We start from the raw sequence: 12,500 nt of genomic DNA on the forward strand, positions 1-12,500 counted from the left end.
GTTCCTAAAGAAACACTTAGAGAGGGAAAGTTACAACGTACAATGACAGTCCTCTGTTTACTCAAATGTTATGCGTCGTAAAGTTTTGGAATATTCGCCGTTTTATCAACAAAATGGCAGAGGGGCTGCGTTACTCTCTATCTATTCACGTTAAATAATAATAGTCCTCTTAAAAGTTTTAAAGGTCACTTATGAATGACAGAGGCAAGGGACAGTGATATTGTTCTAACAAAAAGGACAATAACCTAGAGAGTGGTCATATATACATTTGATCAGCGCCCAAGCCCTTTCTCCACCCGATCTAGGGCCAGGGGTCAGGCAATGGCTGCTGATGACTCAGCAAGTAGACCCATAGGCTCCCCAAACCCCCATCCGTAGCTCAAAAGGATGGTGAGATTGCAGCCACCAAGGAAACTAACGAGTTTGTGCGGAATTCGAACCGCAGTCTAGCGATCACCAGGCAGGGACGTTACCAATAGGCCACCACAAACAGCGGATACGGAAAGGGTCCTACCACTCTTAAAACTAAATTTTTTGGTTGATGAAATTATGTGATATTACCATGTGTTAGGGCCAGGAGACCATTCAGCAACTATAGTCCATTTCTTTTAGCGAGTCATATTTGCACAGACTCGCAGCGGTGCCCTTTTAGCTCAGAAAAGTTCCCTGATCGCTGATTGGTTGGACAAGATAATTCTAACCAATCAGCGATCAGGAAACTTTTCCGAGCTAAAAGGGCACCGTTGCGAGTCGGTGCAAATATGACTCGCTAAAAGGAATCGACTATAGGTGCAACTGGGGGAAAATGCAGAGGTACAATTTGATGTATAGAGACGTAAAAACAGATTCGGCACCAAAATGGAATAAAAGAAGAGGGGGCGGAAGTATGGATCAACCATTCAAAGCGAAAGGAAAATGGTTCCCTTGTGTGATGAATTAGCTGCCCGGTCTCTTGAAACCTGGAATATTTATCTTTGCACTTTGTTCTGCGTACGTATATGTAAAGATTAAGGATTTTAAACACAAACACCGTATGCTACAGGAACGCATTTAGTTTAAACGTAATTTAATATTCTGACTTTTTCAATGTGTCCTCAAGTTTTAGTTTCAGTAGATGCCAGGCATATTAAGCATCTCTGCACAAGTTAAGCAGTGTTCAAACTGAAAATTTAATGTCTCTACCATGATTGTCTGTTTGAATCATTCAAACATCTATTTCATTACTCAATTAAAATCAGTGTGTTTTTATTTCAGCATTCATTCATAATGTTCTATGATGCATCATCTTTTGATATCTGAAACGTGCCATGAAAAACATTCTTTCACAAAGGACGTTAACTGAGGACTGTTGTAATCTCAAGTTTTACAAAATCCCACATAAATAAATCGGGATTTCTTAAATGCGAGAATATAAAAGCTTATAATAGGTGAGCTAATTATAATAATAATCGTAATATTTAAAACTAATCTTCGAAAAAGTATGAATGTAAGAATTTTTAAAGGAATGTCATAATCTAGAAGGGCTTTCAATTTTATAATTTAATATGCAGGTTAGGCACCGTTATTTCGTTCAGGATTATTCAATCTAATTACATAGTCTTCTCAAAATTATTTTCATGTATTTGATATTATCAATAATAGTTACATCGTAATTAGAATAAGTTTCTATAAAATCCAAAGCACACACAAACATGTGTTAACGTCCCTGACTGGTGAACGCCAGACTGGGGTTCGGGTTCCGCTTAACCTCATTAGTTTCTTTGGTCGGTGCAACCTCCAGTATCCTTGTGAGCTAAGGGGGGGGGGGCTATAGGTCTATATGCTGAGTCATCAGCAGGCATTGCATGGCACTCCTTGTTCCTAGCTTGGGTGGAGAGGGGGGGCTTGGGCACTGATCATATGTATATACGATCAGTTTCTAGGGCATTGTCCTACTTGATAGGGCAATGCCACTGTCCCTTGTCCCTGACATTCATGAGACAGTCGACTTAAAGTAACAAACGAATGTTACTGAATTTATTATAATTTAACAATTTACCTCGGTTAGGGTACGAGCAATCCGAGTCGAGTATATAGCTTCGAGTACAAGAGAACTCGATGGTTATGTGCTTTTGACACGACTGACTCTCAAGTTAATAATTCTCAAAGATTCAAGAAGCTGAATGTTCAATGAAATTTGGCCAAGGATCAAACAGGAAGTTGTCGAGTAAATGTTATGGACAGAAATCAAGATGGTTCTTTGAGCCTACCAGATAGTAGTCAAGCTTTGAGAAAAAAAAAAAAAAAAAAAAAAAAAAAAAAAAAAAAAAAAAAGAGAGAGAGAGAGAGAGAGAGAGAGAGAGAGAGAGAGAGAGAGAGAGAGAACTAAAATCTCCAAGTGGCTGTGCAAGGGCAAAGTTTCCCTTACCTCAGTATGTATATATCATTTCAAAATATGAACCATACTAAAAAAAACATAAAAAATACGAGAAAACACAAAAATATATTCTTCGAGTATAAACACCAGACCAGCACTTTCAGAATCACGACAGAATCAAGAAGGTTTAGTGAAGAGACAAAAGAAAAGAAAAAAATGGTTAATGCAACTTTGGTTAAAAAGATAAAACCCGAACCATGACATTAAAAGTCTATATTATGCCGACGAATATAAAAAAATTATTATAAAAATTTATGAATATGAAATTTGTTTACATTATAATTATTGTCATGTATATGCCATAAAAAGGACAAAGGCACTCAAGTGAATCACTACAGAAGAATTCTACCAGCTAAATACAAAAGAATTATTGTCACAGAGAGAGAGAGAGAGAGAGAGAGAGAGAGAGAGAGAGAGAGAAATTAAGTGGGTTTGTTAATAAAAGGAATAATATTAGCTTTTAAATAAATGGAATAAAATTATACAATGTCCAAAAGATATTCACGAATTTTACTCGACCAGAGAGAGAGAGAGAGAGAGAGAGAGAGAGAGAGAGAGAGAGAGAAATTAAGTGTTTGTGAAAAAAGGAATTAAATGAAATTTTCTAAAGATATTCACAAATTTTACTCAACCAGAGAGAGAGAAAAAAAATTGTGTGTTTATGAATAAACGGAATTAAAATTTTTCAATGTTCAAAAGATATTGACAAATTTTACTCAACCAGAGAGAGAGAGAGAGAGAGAGAGAGAGAGAGAGAGAGAGGCTGTTAAAGGGAACAACTGAAAGAGCAAGCGATAGGGTGTGGGAGGGTAGAGAGGCCACAGCGTGATGTGGCATCCTGTTCCTATATTGATTCAGAGGTGGAAGGAAACAGGTGTCTCCTCTTCTCTCTCTCTCTCTCTCTCTCTCTCTCTCTTTTATACGCATTCAAACGTACACACACACACACACACACACATATATATATATATATATATATACAAAAATTACAGTACATGTGTGAGGGTGTATATATACGGATACATTATATATATATATATATATATATACATACATTACATACATACATACATACATACATACATACATATATATATATATATATATACACACGTTCATCACATATAAACTCATCTTTCCTGACCCTTAACTAATGGTTAGCTTCTCTAGTTGCATTGCAAAGAATTTATTGTTTAAAATACGCCAAAGCTATTATATAAACGGCTTAAAACCTAACAGACCATAAAAAAATTCACTATATAGTTATGATGTAAAATGTATTATTTTCATTATGTTCAACTTCTTAATGAATATCCAGAAATCTACGTATTGAAACAAACACATCAACAATTCGGCTTCGATCGCTCTCTCTCTCTCTCTCTCTCTCTCTCTCTCTCTCTCTCTCACAAGAGGGTTTCAAGAAGTAATTCATGCACACGTAGAAAGTTACTGTTCTAAACGTTATTGCCAATGAAAGGGGCGGAACAATCATGTAGATTCCCTCTCCCTCTCTCTCTCTCTCCCTCCCCCTCTCACTCTCCCTTCCCCTCCCCCGCTCCCTCTCCCTTCGTTCATCGCTTCAGATCAATCTCTCCCACTCTCTTCGAACAGCATCATCCTCTCTACCGAATGCGTGCGCCCCCAGCAGGTCTTTTACCCAGCCTCTCGTCATCTTCCATCACGAGGTTTAAACCGGTCCAGGTAATCTTTTTCTTCCAATAAACGTGTAATGATACCTCAGTGAGAATAGAACGTGCCCAGATGATCACTCTCAAACGAGAATAAATTACAGAAGATCATAAATAAACTCTCTAAACGTTTAAACTGATTCTGTTTACTCAAGGGCAAATGGAGACTCCGCGGATGGACTAAAAAGGTTTTTGAGAAGTCCGAAATCTATGTAATTTTCTCTCTCTCTCTCTCTCTCTCTCTCTCTCTCTCTCTCTCTCTGTAGTAACTATTTAGACATGATAATGAAAACCTATTAACATTTAAATTCGCTCTACCCAGGAGCAAATGGAGTCTCCGAAGATGGACTAAAGTCTTTGAGACATCGAAAATCCTTTTAACTCCTTGTAGTCGATTCTATATGATAGCGAAATTACGGTGAAAACAACTGGAATTTTAAGATGATTCAACGAGATTTTGAAGCATCAATTTCTAGTTATATTGCATTGTGAAATACGATGTCCCCCGACACCCTGTTTAAGCAATTCTTTGAAGGGAGGTGACCGGCAGGGGACGGCATTCTGTAGAATCATAGCATCCTTGTAAAAGGGATTTTTTACGGGGAGGTGGCCCACTGGGGCCAGTATTCTGTCGATTCATGACACCTCTGTATGAGTAATTTTTACGGGGAGGTGGCCCCCCTGGGGGCCAGTATTCTGCCGAATCATGGTATCCTAGTATAAGCGATTCTTTGTGGGGAAGTGGCCCCCAGGGGGAGGTATTCTTTCGAATTATGGAAAACCTGAATAGGTAATTCTTTGCGGGGAGGTGGAACCCAGGTGGCGGTATTCTGCCAAAATATGGCAACCCTGTAAAAGCAATTCTTTGTTTAATAGTGGCCCCCAAGGTCCCGGATTCTGTCAGATTATGGCAACCCTATATAAGTCATTCTTTGTGGGGATGTAGCCCCCAGGGGACAGTATCCAGTCTAAACGTGGCACCCTTGTTTAAGTAATTCTTTGTAGGGGGGTGGCCCCCAGGGGACAGTAATCTGTCGAATTATGGTAACCCTGTATAAGTAATTCTTTGTGGGAGGTGGCCCCGAGGGGACAGTATTCTGTCGAATCAAGACATCCCTGTATAAGTAATGCTTTGCAGGGAGGTGGCTCCCAGGGGCAGTATTCTGTCGAATTATGGCACTCCTATATAAGTAATTCTTTGTAGGCAGGTGGCCCCGGGGGGGGGGGGGCGGTATTCTGTTGACTTATGTCCACCCTTTATAAGTAGTTCTTTGTGGGGAGGTGGCCCCCAGGTGACAGTATTCTGTCGACTCGTGGCACTCCTCTATAAATAATTCTTTGTGGGAGATGGCAGCCAGGGGGCAGTATTCTGTCGAATCATGGCAATCCTGTACAAGTAATTCTTTGAGGGAGGTGGCCCCAAGGGCGAACTATTCTATCAAATCATGGCACCTTTGTATAAGCAATTGAGTGTGGGGAGGTGGCTCCCGTGGGCAGTATTATGTCGTATTATGGCAATCCTGAATAAGTAATTCTTTGTGGGGAGGTGGCCCCCATGGGGCGGTATTCTGTCAAATTATGGCAACCCTGTATAAGTAATTCTTTGTGGGGAGGTGGCCCCAAAGTATAAGTATTCTGTCGAATCATGGCAACCCTGTACAAGCAATTTCTTTGCATGGTGGTGGCCCCAGGAGGCGGTATTCGGTCGAATTATGGTAACCCAGTATAAGTAATTCTTTGTGGGGAGGTGGCCCCAAAACGGAAGTATTCTGTAGAATCATGGCAACCATGCTAAAGTAATTCTTTGCGGGGGAGGTCGCCTCAAAGGAGCAGTATTCTATTAAATTATGTCACCATTTTGGTGGCCCCAAATGGTTAGTATTCTGTCGAATTATGGCACCCCTGTATATGCAATTCTTTGTGGGGAGTGGCCCCAAAGGGGCAGTATTCTGTCGAATCATGGCACCCTTGTATGCGTAATTCTTTGTGGGGAGGTGGCCCCCACGGTCCAGTATTCTGTCGAATCAAGGCACCTTTCTATAAGTAATTCTTTGTGGGGAGGTGGGCCCAGGGGACAGTTTTCTGTCGAATCACGGTACCCTAGTGGGGAGGTGGCCACAAAGGGGCAGTATTCTGTCGAATTACAGCAACCCTGTATATGTAATTCTTTGTGGGGAGGTTGATCCAAAGGGGCAGTTTTCTGTCGAATTATGGCATCCTTGTATAAGTAATTCTTTGCGGGGAGGTGGTCCCCAGGGGCCAGTATTCTGTAGAATTATGGCAACCCTGTATATGTAATTCTTTGTGGGGAGGTTGATCTAAAGGGGCAGTATTCTATTGAATTATGACAACCCTGTATAAGTAATTCTTTGTGGGGAGGTGGCCTCCAGGGGCCAGTATTTTGTAGAATTATGGCACCCTTGTATAAGTAATTCTTTGTGGGGAGGTGGCCTCCAGGGGCCAGTATTCTGTAGAATTATGGCACCCCTTGTATAAGTAATTCTTCGTGGGGAGGTGGCCTCAAAGAAGCGGTATTATATCGAACTATTAGCTGCCGTTGCACATAAAAGAACCAGTGATTAAGGCCAACTTAACGATCTGCTTTGCACGCATTCTTCCCTTCTCTCCACTTATTCAGAGGAAGGAGCGAATCATATTGAATACCTATTCACAGACAACATCACCTGTGATTATATAAAGTAATCTCCTGCAAACAATGGCATCCAACAATACAGCACGGAAGGTCTGGAACAATAACCTAATCGGATTTGTCCCGGATAGACGATTTTGGACTAATGAGATATTTTCGTTGTTTTGTTTATAAACAGCAACGCCTGAAAATAGCGTCTTTAATGACGGTACAAAATGGATTCAAGTGTATGAGGATATCTCCTAAATTGCGAGGAAAAGAATAAACGAAGATTATCATTGTTATTACATGCTAAGTTACAATCCTAGTTGGAAAAGCAGGATGCTATAGACCCAGCTCCATCAGGGAAAATAGCCCAGTGAGGAAAAGAAACAAGAAAAAATAAAATATTCTAAGAACAGTAACAGCATTAAAATGAATATTTTCTATATAAACTTCAAACTTCAACAAAACAAGAGGAAGAGAAATTAAATAGAATAGTGTGTCCAAGTGTACCCTCAAGTAAGAGAACTCTAACCCAAGACAGTGGAAGACCATGGTACAGAGGCTATGGCACTACCCAAGAATAGAGAACAATGGTTTGATTTTGGAGTATCCTTCAAAATATAAAACAATAATGTGAAGATAGTTCTAAGAAATATAAAATTAGTAACTCCCAGGCCAAGCGGATGCTTGACATGGCGTCTATAAGACAAATTATACAAAGGTAAATTAGTAGAGACGCTACATTTAATGTAAAAGTACTTAAAAGAACTTAGGATTTATGAATTTAGGCTATAATACCTACCACTATAGTAAATTTTTTTTTTTTTAATGAGGCGCTTTTGCACCGACTCGCAGCGGTGCCCTTTTAGCTCGGAAAAGTTTCCTGATCGCTGATTGGTTAGAATTATGTTGTCCAACCAATCAGCGATCAGGAAACTTTTCCGAGCTACAAGGACACCGCTGCGAGTCGGTGCAAATCTGCCTCGCTAAAAATAATTGACTATAGGGACTGGGAGGCCATTCAGCGCCCATATGCAACTGGTGGGTAAAACCCGAAATAACAAATGAAGTTGAAATTATTTGAATTAGATTTGTGAATTTGGGTTATAAAGCCCAGCGCTGGGAGCTGTATGGCCATGCAGTGCCTACGTGTAACTAGGGGGAAATCCGGGAGTTAAATAATGAAGTAAAAGGTAGAAGTGGTTTTACAGCAACATGGAAGAAAGGAAGCAGGAATGGAGGTATATAAGATTATTATTATGATTGTTGGTGTTGTTTTTTATTACCTCCCCGGGAGGATATAGTTAGTAGCAAATGCTCTAGACAAACTATATTACAAACTTCCGCATATCTCAAGGTGTCTGTGTCTCAAAGGCAAAATCTACTAAATTTGTTAAATTACTTTTTAAAGATGGACACAAATTACATGTGTTTTGTTGATCCTGAAGAGGCGTATGACAGTGTACCAAGAAGGTTAGTCTATAGGTGTTTGAGAGAGAGAAAAGTACCGAAGTTGGTATGGCTAGTGATGATGATATATGAACCGCTGTAAAGACATAATATGGAGAAACAAGAGGCCTTCCTGTGGAGGTTGGCTTCCATTCCGGATCAGCTCTGAGTTCACTCTTGTTCCTCATCATTATTGACACTCTGACATCTGAATTAAGGAACAACGAAGAATTATGATTTAGTCATTATAGCAGACACAGAAGAACTGCAAAATAGGTTTGTAGTACGGATATTGACGGTGAACGTTGGAAAGACAGAGCTTATCAATTATTAGTAGAGGACACAAAGAAGCAAACATTCAAGAGGAAGATGGTAAAGTGATAAAAACAGAAAAATGAGTTTAACCACTTGGGATCCATAACAAGAGGAGGGAGGTACTGAGAAAGCCGTGAGAGAGAGAGAGAGAGAGAGAGAGAGGAGAGAGAGAGAGAGAGAGAGTGAAAGAAGCATGGCGAAAATGGAGAAGTAACTGGAGTTGTTTTTAGACAAGAAAATGCCATTAATGCTCAAAATTGAGATTTATAAGGACAGTTATTAGGTTCGGACTACTATATGAGGCAGAGACTTGGGCATTTAAAGAGGAAAGAGGAAAGAGGAGGGGCTTTTAGAGAGAACCAAGATGAGGATGGTGTGATGGCTTACTGGAATATCACTACTGGAAAAAAGGGAGAGTCAAGACATAATAATGTGTGGTATTATAATGTAAAGGATTAGTCTATGGAAGCTGGTACGAGATACTATGGCCGTGTAATGAGAAGAGAGGAGGTGGAACCAACCAAGAGAGCAAACAATATACAAGTAATTTGTCGGGCCTTCTCCATCATGATGCTCAATACTACACAGTATTCTAGAAGTTTTATTCCAGCTGTGACTATGTTGTGGAAATGATCTTCCTAATCGGGTAGTTGAATCGGTAGAAACTCAAAAGTTCAATGTTGCAGCAAATGTTTATATGTTGAACAGGCTGGCATAAGTCTTTATATAGTTTATATATGACATATCTGTTTTGATGTTGTTACTGTTTTTAGAATATTTTATTGTTAATTTTTTCTCATATCGTTTATGTACTTCTTTATTTCCTTCCCTCACTGGACTATTTTTCCCTATTGAAGCCCTTGGGCTTATATCACCTTGCTATTCTAATTAGGGTTGTAGCTTAGCTAATAACAATAATAATAATAATAATAATAATAATAATAATAATAATAATGGGGAGTATTAAGGGGCGTCAGTGGATCAGATAAATGAATGTGATGAGGAGGGATATGGTTGAGGTGAGACTGGGGCTTGGAGGAATACTACTACTATAGTCAATCTTTTTTAGTGATGCATATTTACACTGACTTGCAGGGATGCCCTTTTAGCTCGGAAAAGTTTCCTGACCGCTGATTGGTTGGACGAGATAATTCTAACTAATCAGCGATCAGGAAACTTTTCCGAGCTAAAAGGGCACCCCTGCGAGTTGGTGCATTAAGGAGGCCGAATGAAGAAGACGACTGAAACTGCCATCGCTTTATAAATCAAAATGGGTTTGACACTGTAAGAAAGGTGCTCGTGGACTTCCGTAATTATTATTATTATTACTAGCCAAGCTACAACCCTAGTTCAAAAGCAAGATGCTATAAGCCCAAGGGCTCCAACAGGGAAAAATAGCCCAGTGAGGAAAAGAAACAAGGAAATAATAAACGATATAAGGAATAGTGAAAAATTATAATTTTTTTTAAAAACCTGAACAACATTAAAACAGTTAATTCATATATAGACTATAAAAAGACTTATGTCAGCCTGTTCAACATACAAACATTTGCTGCAAATTTGCACTTTTGAAGTTACACTGATTCAACTACCCGATTAGGAGGATCATTCCACAACTTGGTCACAGCTGGAATAAAACTTCTAGAATACTGTGTACAATTAGTTTCAAATCGAGAAGTACTGCAGAGTAATGCTCAAAGATATATATAACCAAAAGTGAATTGAATCAGAGATGGAGGCGAGGTTTGAATTTCATTTTCCTTTGCATTTTAATCCATGCCCATCACAGCATGGACCAGAGTTGGTCAAAATTAAGCCTTTTTAAATTACTATTTTCCTTCTTTTTTGGATTTTACCCCCAAAAAAAAAGAAAGAAAGAAAGAATAAATAAAAAAAAATGTAATTACTATTTTCCTTCCTTTTTGGATCTTACAAAAAAATAAAAAAAAAAATAGAAAAAAATTTTAATTACTATTTTCCTTCATTTTCGGATTTTACAAAAAAAAAAAAAAAAATAAAATAAAAGTGGAACTTTTCTGAAGACCAGACCCATAATGACAAAGTACAGCATTATGATATTTACTTACAAAACTTTTTCTTCATCCACAGCACTGAACAAAGTATCCTAAGTGATTCAAAATTTATCACTATTATTAATTTCTTATTAGGTTTTACAAAACAAGGATTACCGAGTCTTTTCCAGATAAAAGAGCCATAATGATCAAGGACATTATTAGGAAGATAAACACGTTTATTAATTACAAAACTTACCCTTCATACAAACCATTGAACAAAGTAATACCTTTGTTCTTTGACTTGCAAACTACGTATATTAAAAAAAACACTAACATTATTGCCAGTTCAAAAAACTTGAAATCTGCAATAGATTCAAAATCTTGTACCTTCTTCATTTAAAAGTTTAAAGGTTTAAAAGCCACTCATGAATGGCAGAGGCAAGGGACAGTGACATTACCCTATCAAGATGGACAATGCCCTAGAGACTGACCACATATACATATGATCAGCGCCCAAGCCTCCTCTCCACCTAAGCTAAGACCAAGGAGGGCCAGGCAATGGCTGCTGATGACTCAGCAGATAGACCTATAGGCTCCCCCGAAACCACCCCATCCTTAGCTTACAATGATGGTGAGGTTGCAGCGACCAATGGAACAAACGAGTTTAAGCAGGGCTCGAGCACCAGTCTGGCGATCACCAGGCAAGGACGTTACCACATCGGCCATCACAACCCTGTTGATATTACCACTAAAAGGTTAGTTCAACATGATCACCGATTCATTTCTGGCTCATTGTATATAATTTTTGAAAATGGGTAGAATTTAGTTAAAGAAGCAAAACAGCAAAGTGAGAGGAGACTAAAGGAACTAACTGGACAACAAAATGCGGCCGATGTAAAGGCAAAATATCCAAAGGAACTACGGTGCAGTGCCACTCACAGTGTACTTAGTGTACACTCCATCCGGGCACTAAACGAACATTATGTACCAGAGTAGTAATATTCCTTAGGGGGTTGGATTTTTTAAAAGTTCTTAATTGGAAACTTTCATTAACATCACTCGAAATTTTCCAGCTTTGATTTATCAACAAAAGGATGCGTTGTTATGTAGCACCAATCCAATATAGAAGACACAAATCTTTCACAGGACAGAGTCGCTGTTAGACATTAAGCAATTCAGATACAGCCCTTTTAACTCTCATTCGCTCCCAACATCTCTTAAGTTACAGAATAATTGACTTTGAAACTTTTATTTAAAGTCAACCCTATCACTGCAGAAGGTTTTTTATTTAAAAGCTGTAGTGTAAGGCGACATGAAAGGACTCTTATGGCACATTTTAAAGTGTTCAATGTTCGATGTTAACGGTAATAAAAGGCTTCGAGAGAGAATAATATGTCCTACTGCAATGCGTTAGCATTCGTCATAAAAGACGAGTCATTTCTATCTTAAAAGAATCTTTTTATTACCTCTATGAATAGGAAAGAGGCGAAGGTCAAATTCGAGACGGTTTGAGAAAATCTCGTAAGCAACGACAATTAAGTTTAATATAAAACAAAAATGGGTTCAAGTTCGTAATTTGAAGAGGGGCGTTATTTTAATACTGTTTATCGATTCGCTTCAACTGTTTAAAAAGTAGCCTAATAATAATAATAATAATAATAATAATAATAATAATAATTATCATTATTATTATTACTTGCTAAGCAACAACCCTAGTTGGAACAGCAGGATGCTATAAGCCTAGAGGCACCAACAGGGAAAATAGCCCAGTGAGGAAAAGAAATTATGACAAATAAAATATTTTAAGAACAGTAACAACATTAAAATAAATATTTCATATGTAAGCTATAAAAAAACTAAAAAAAAAGAGAGAGGAATAGAAACAAGATAGAATAGTGTGCCCGAATGTACCCTCAAGCAAGAGAACTCTAACCCAAGTCAGTGGAAAGACTATGGTATAGAGGCTATGGCACAACCCAAGA

General features: G+C 38.5%; 2 protein-coding genes across 2 annotated transcripts in view; one reads left to right on the forward strand and one right to left on the reverse strand.

Annotated features, from left to right (window-relative positions):
* LOC137639422 (voltage-dependent L-type calcium channel subunit beta-1-like) overlaps window positions 1-5,894 on the reverse strand; it is a 75,435-nt gene extending 69,541 nt beyond the window's left edge. Inside the window, exon 1 of the mRNA XM_068371696.1 lies at window positions 5,765-5,894. Coding sequence (XP_068227797.1) covers window positions 5,765-5,894 — 130 coding nt within the window. The remainder of the gene's footprint in view (window positions 1-5,764) is intronic.
* Window positions 5,895-8,150: 2,256 nt separating this feature from the next.
* The window catches only part of LOC137639423 (germ cell nuclear acidic protein-like), a 16,611-nt gene continuing 12,261 nt past the window's right edge, over window positions 8,151-12,500 (forward strand). Inside the window, exon 1 of the mRNA XM_068371697.1 lies at window positions 8,151-8,212. Coding sequence (XP_068227798.1) covers window positions 8,151-8,212 — 62 coding nt within the window. The remainder of the gene's footprint in view (window positions 8,213-12,500) is intronic.

This window comes from Palaemon carinicauda, chromosome 4, assembly GCF_036898095.1.
Source record: "Palaemon carinicauda isolate YSFRI2023 chromosome 4, ASM3689809v2, whole genome shotgun sequence".
In the NCBI taxonomy this organism is placed as follows: Eukaryota; Metazoa; Arthropoda; class Malacostraca; order Decapoda; family Palaemonidae; genus Palaemon; species Palaemon carinicauda.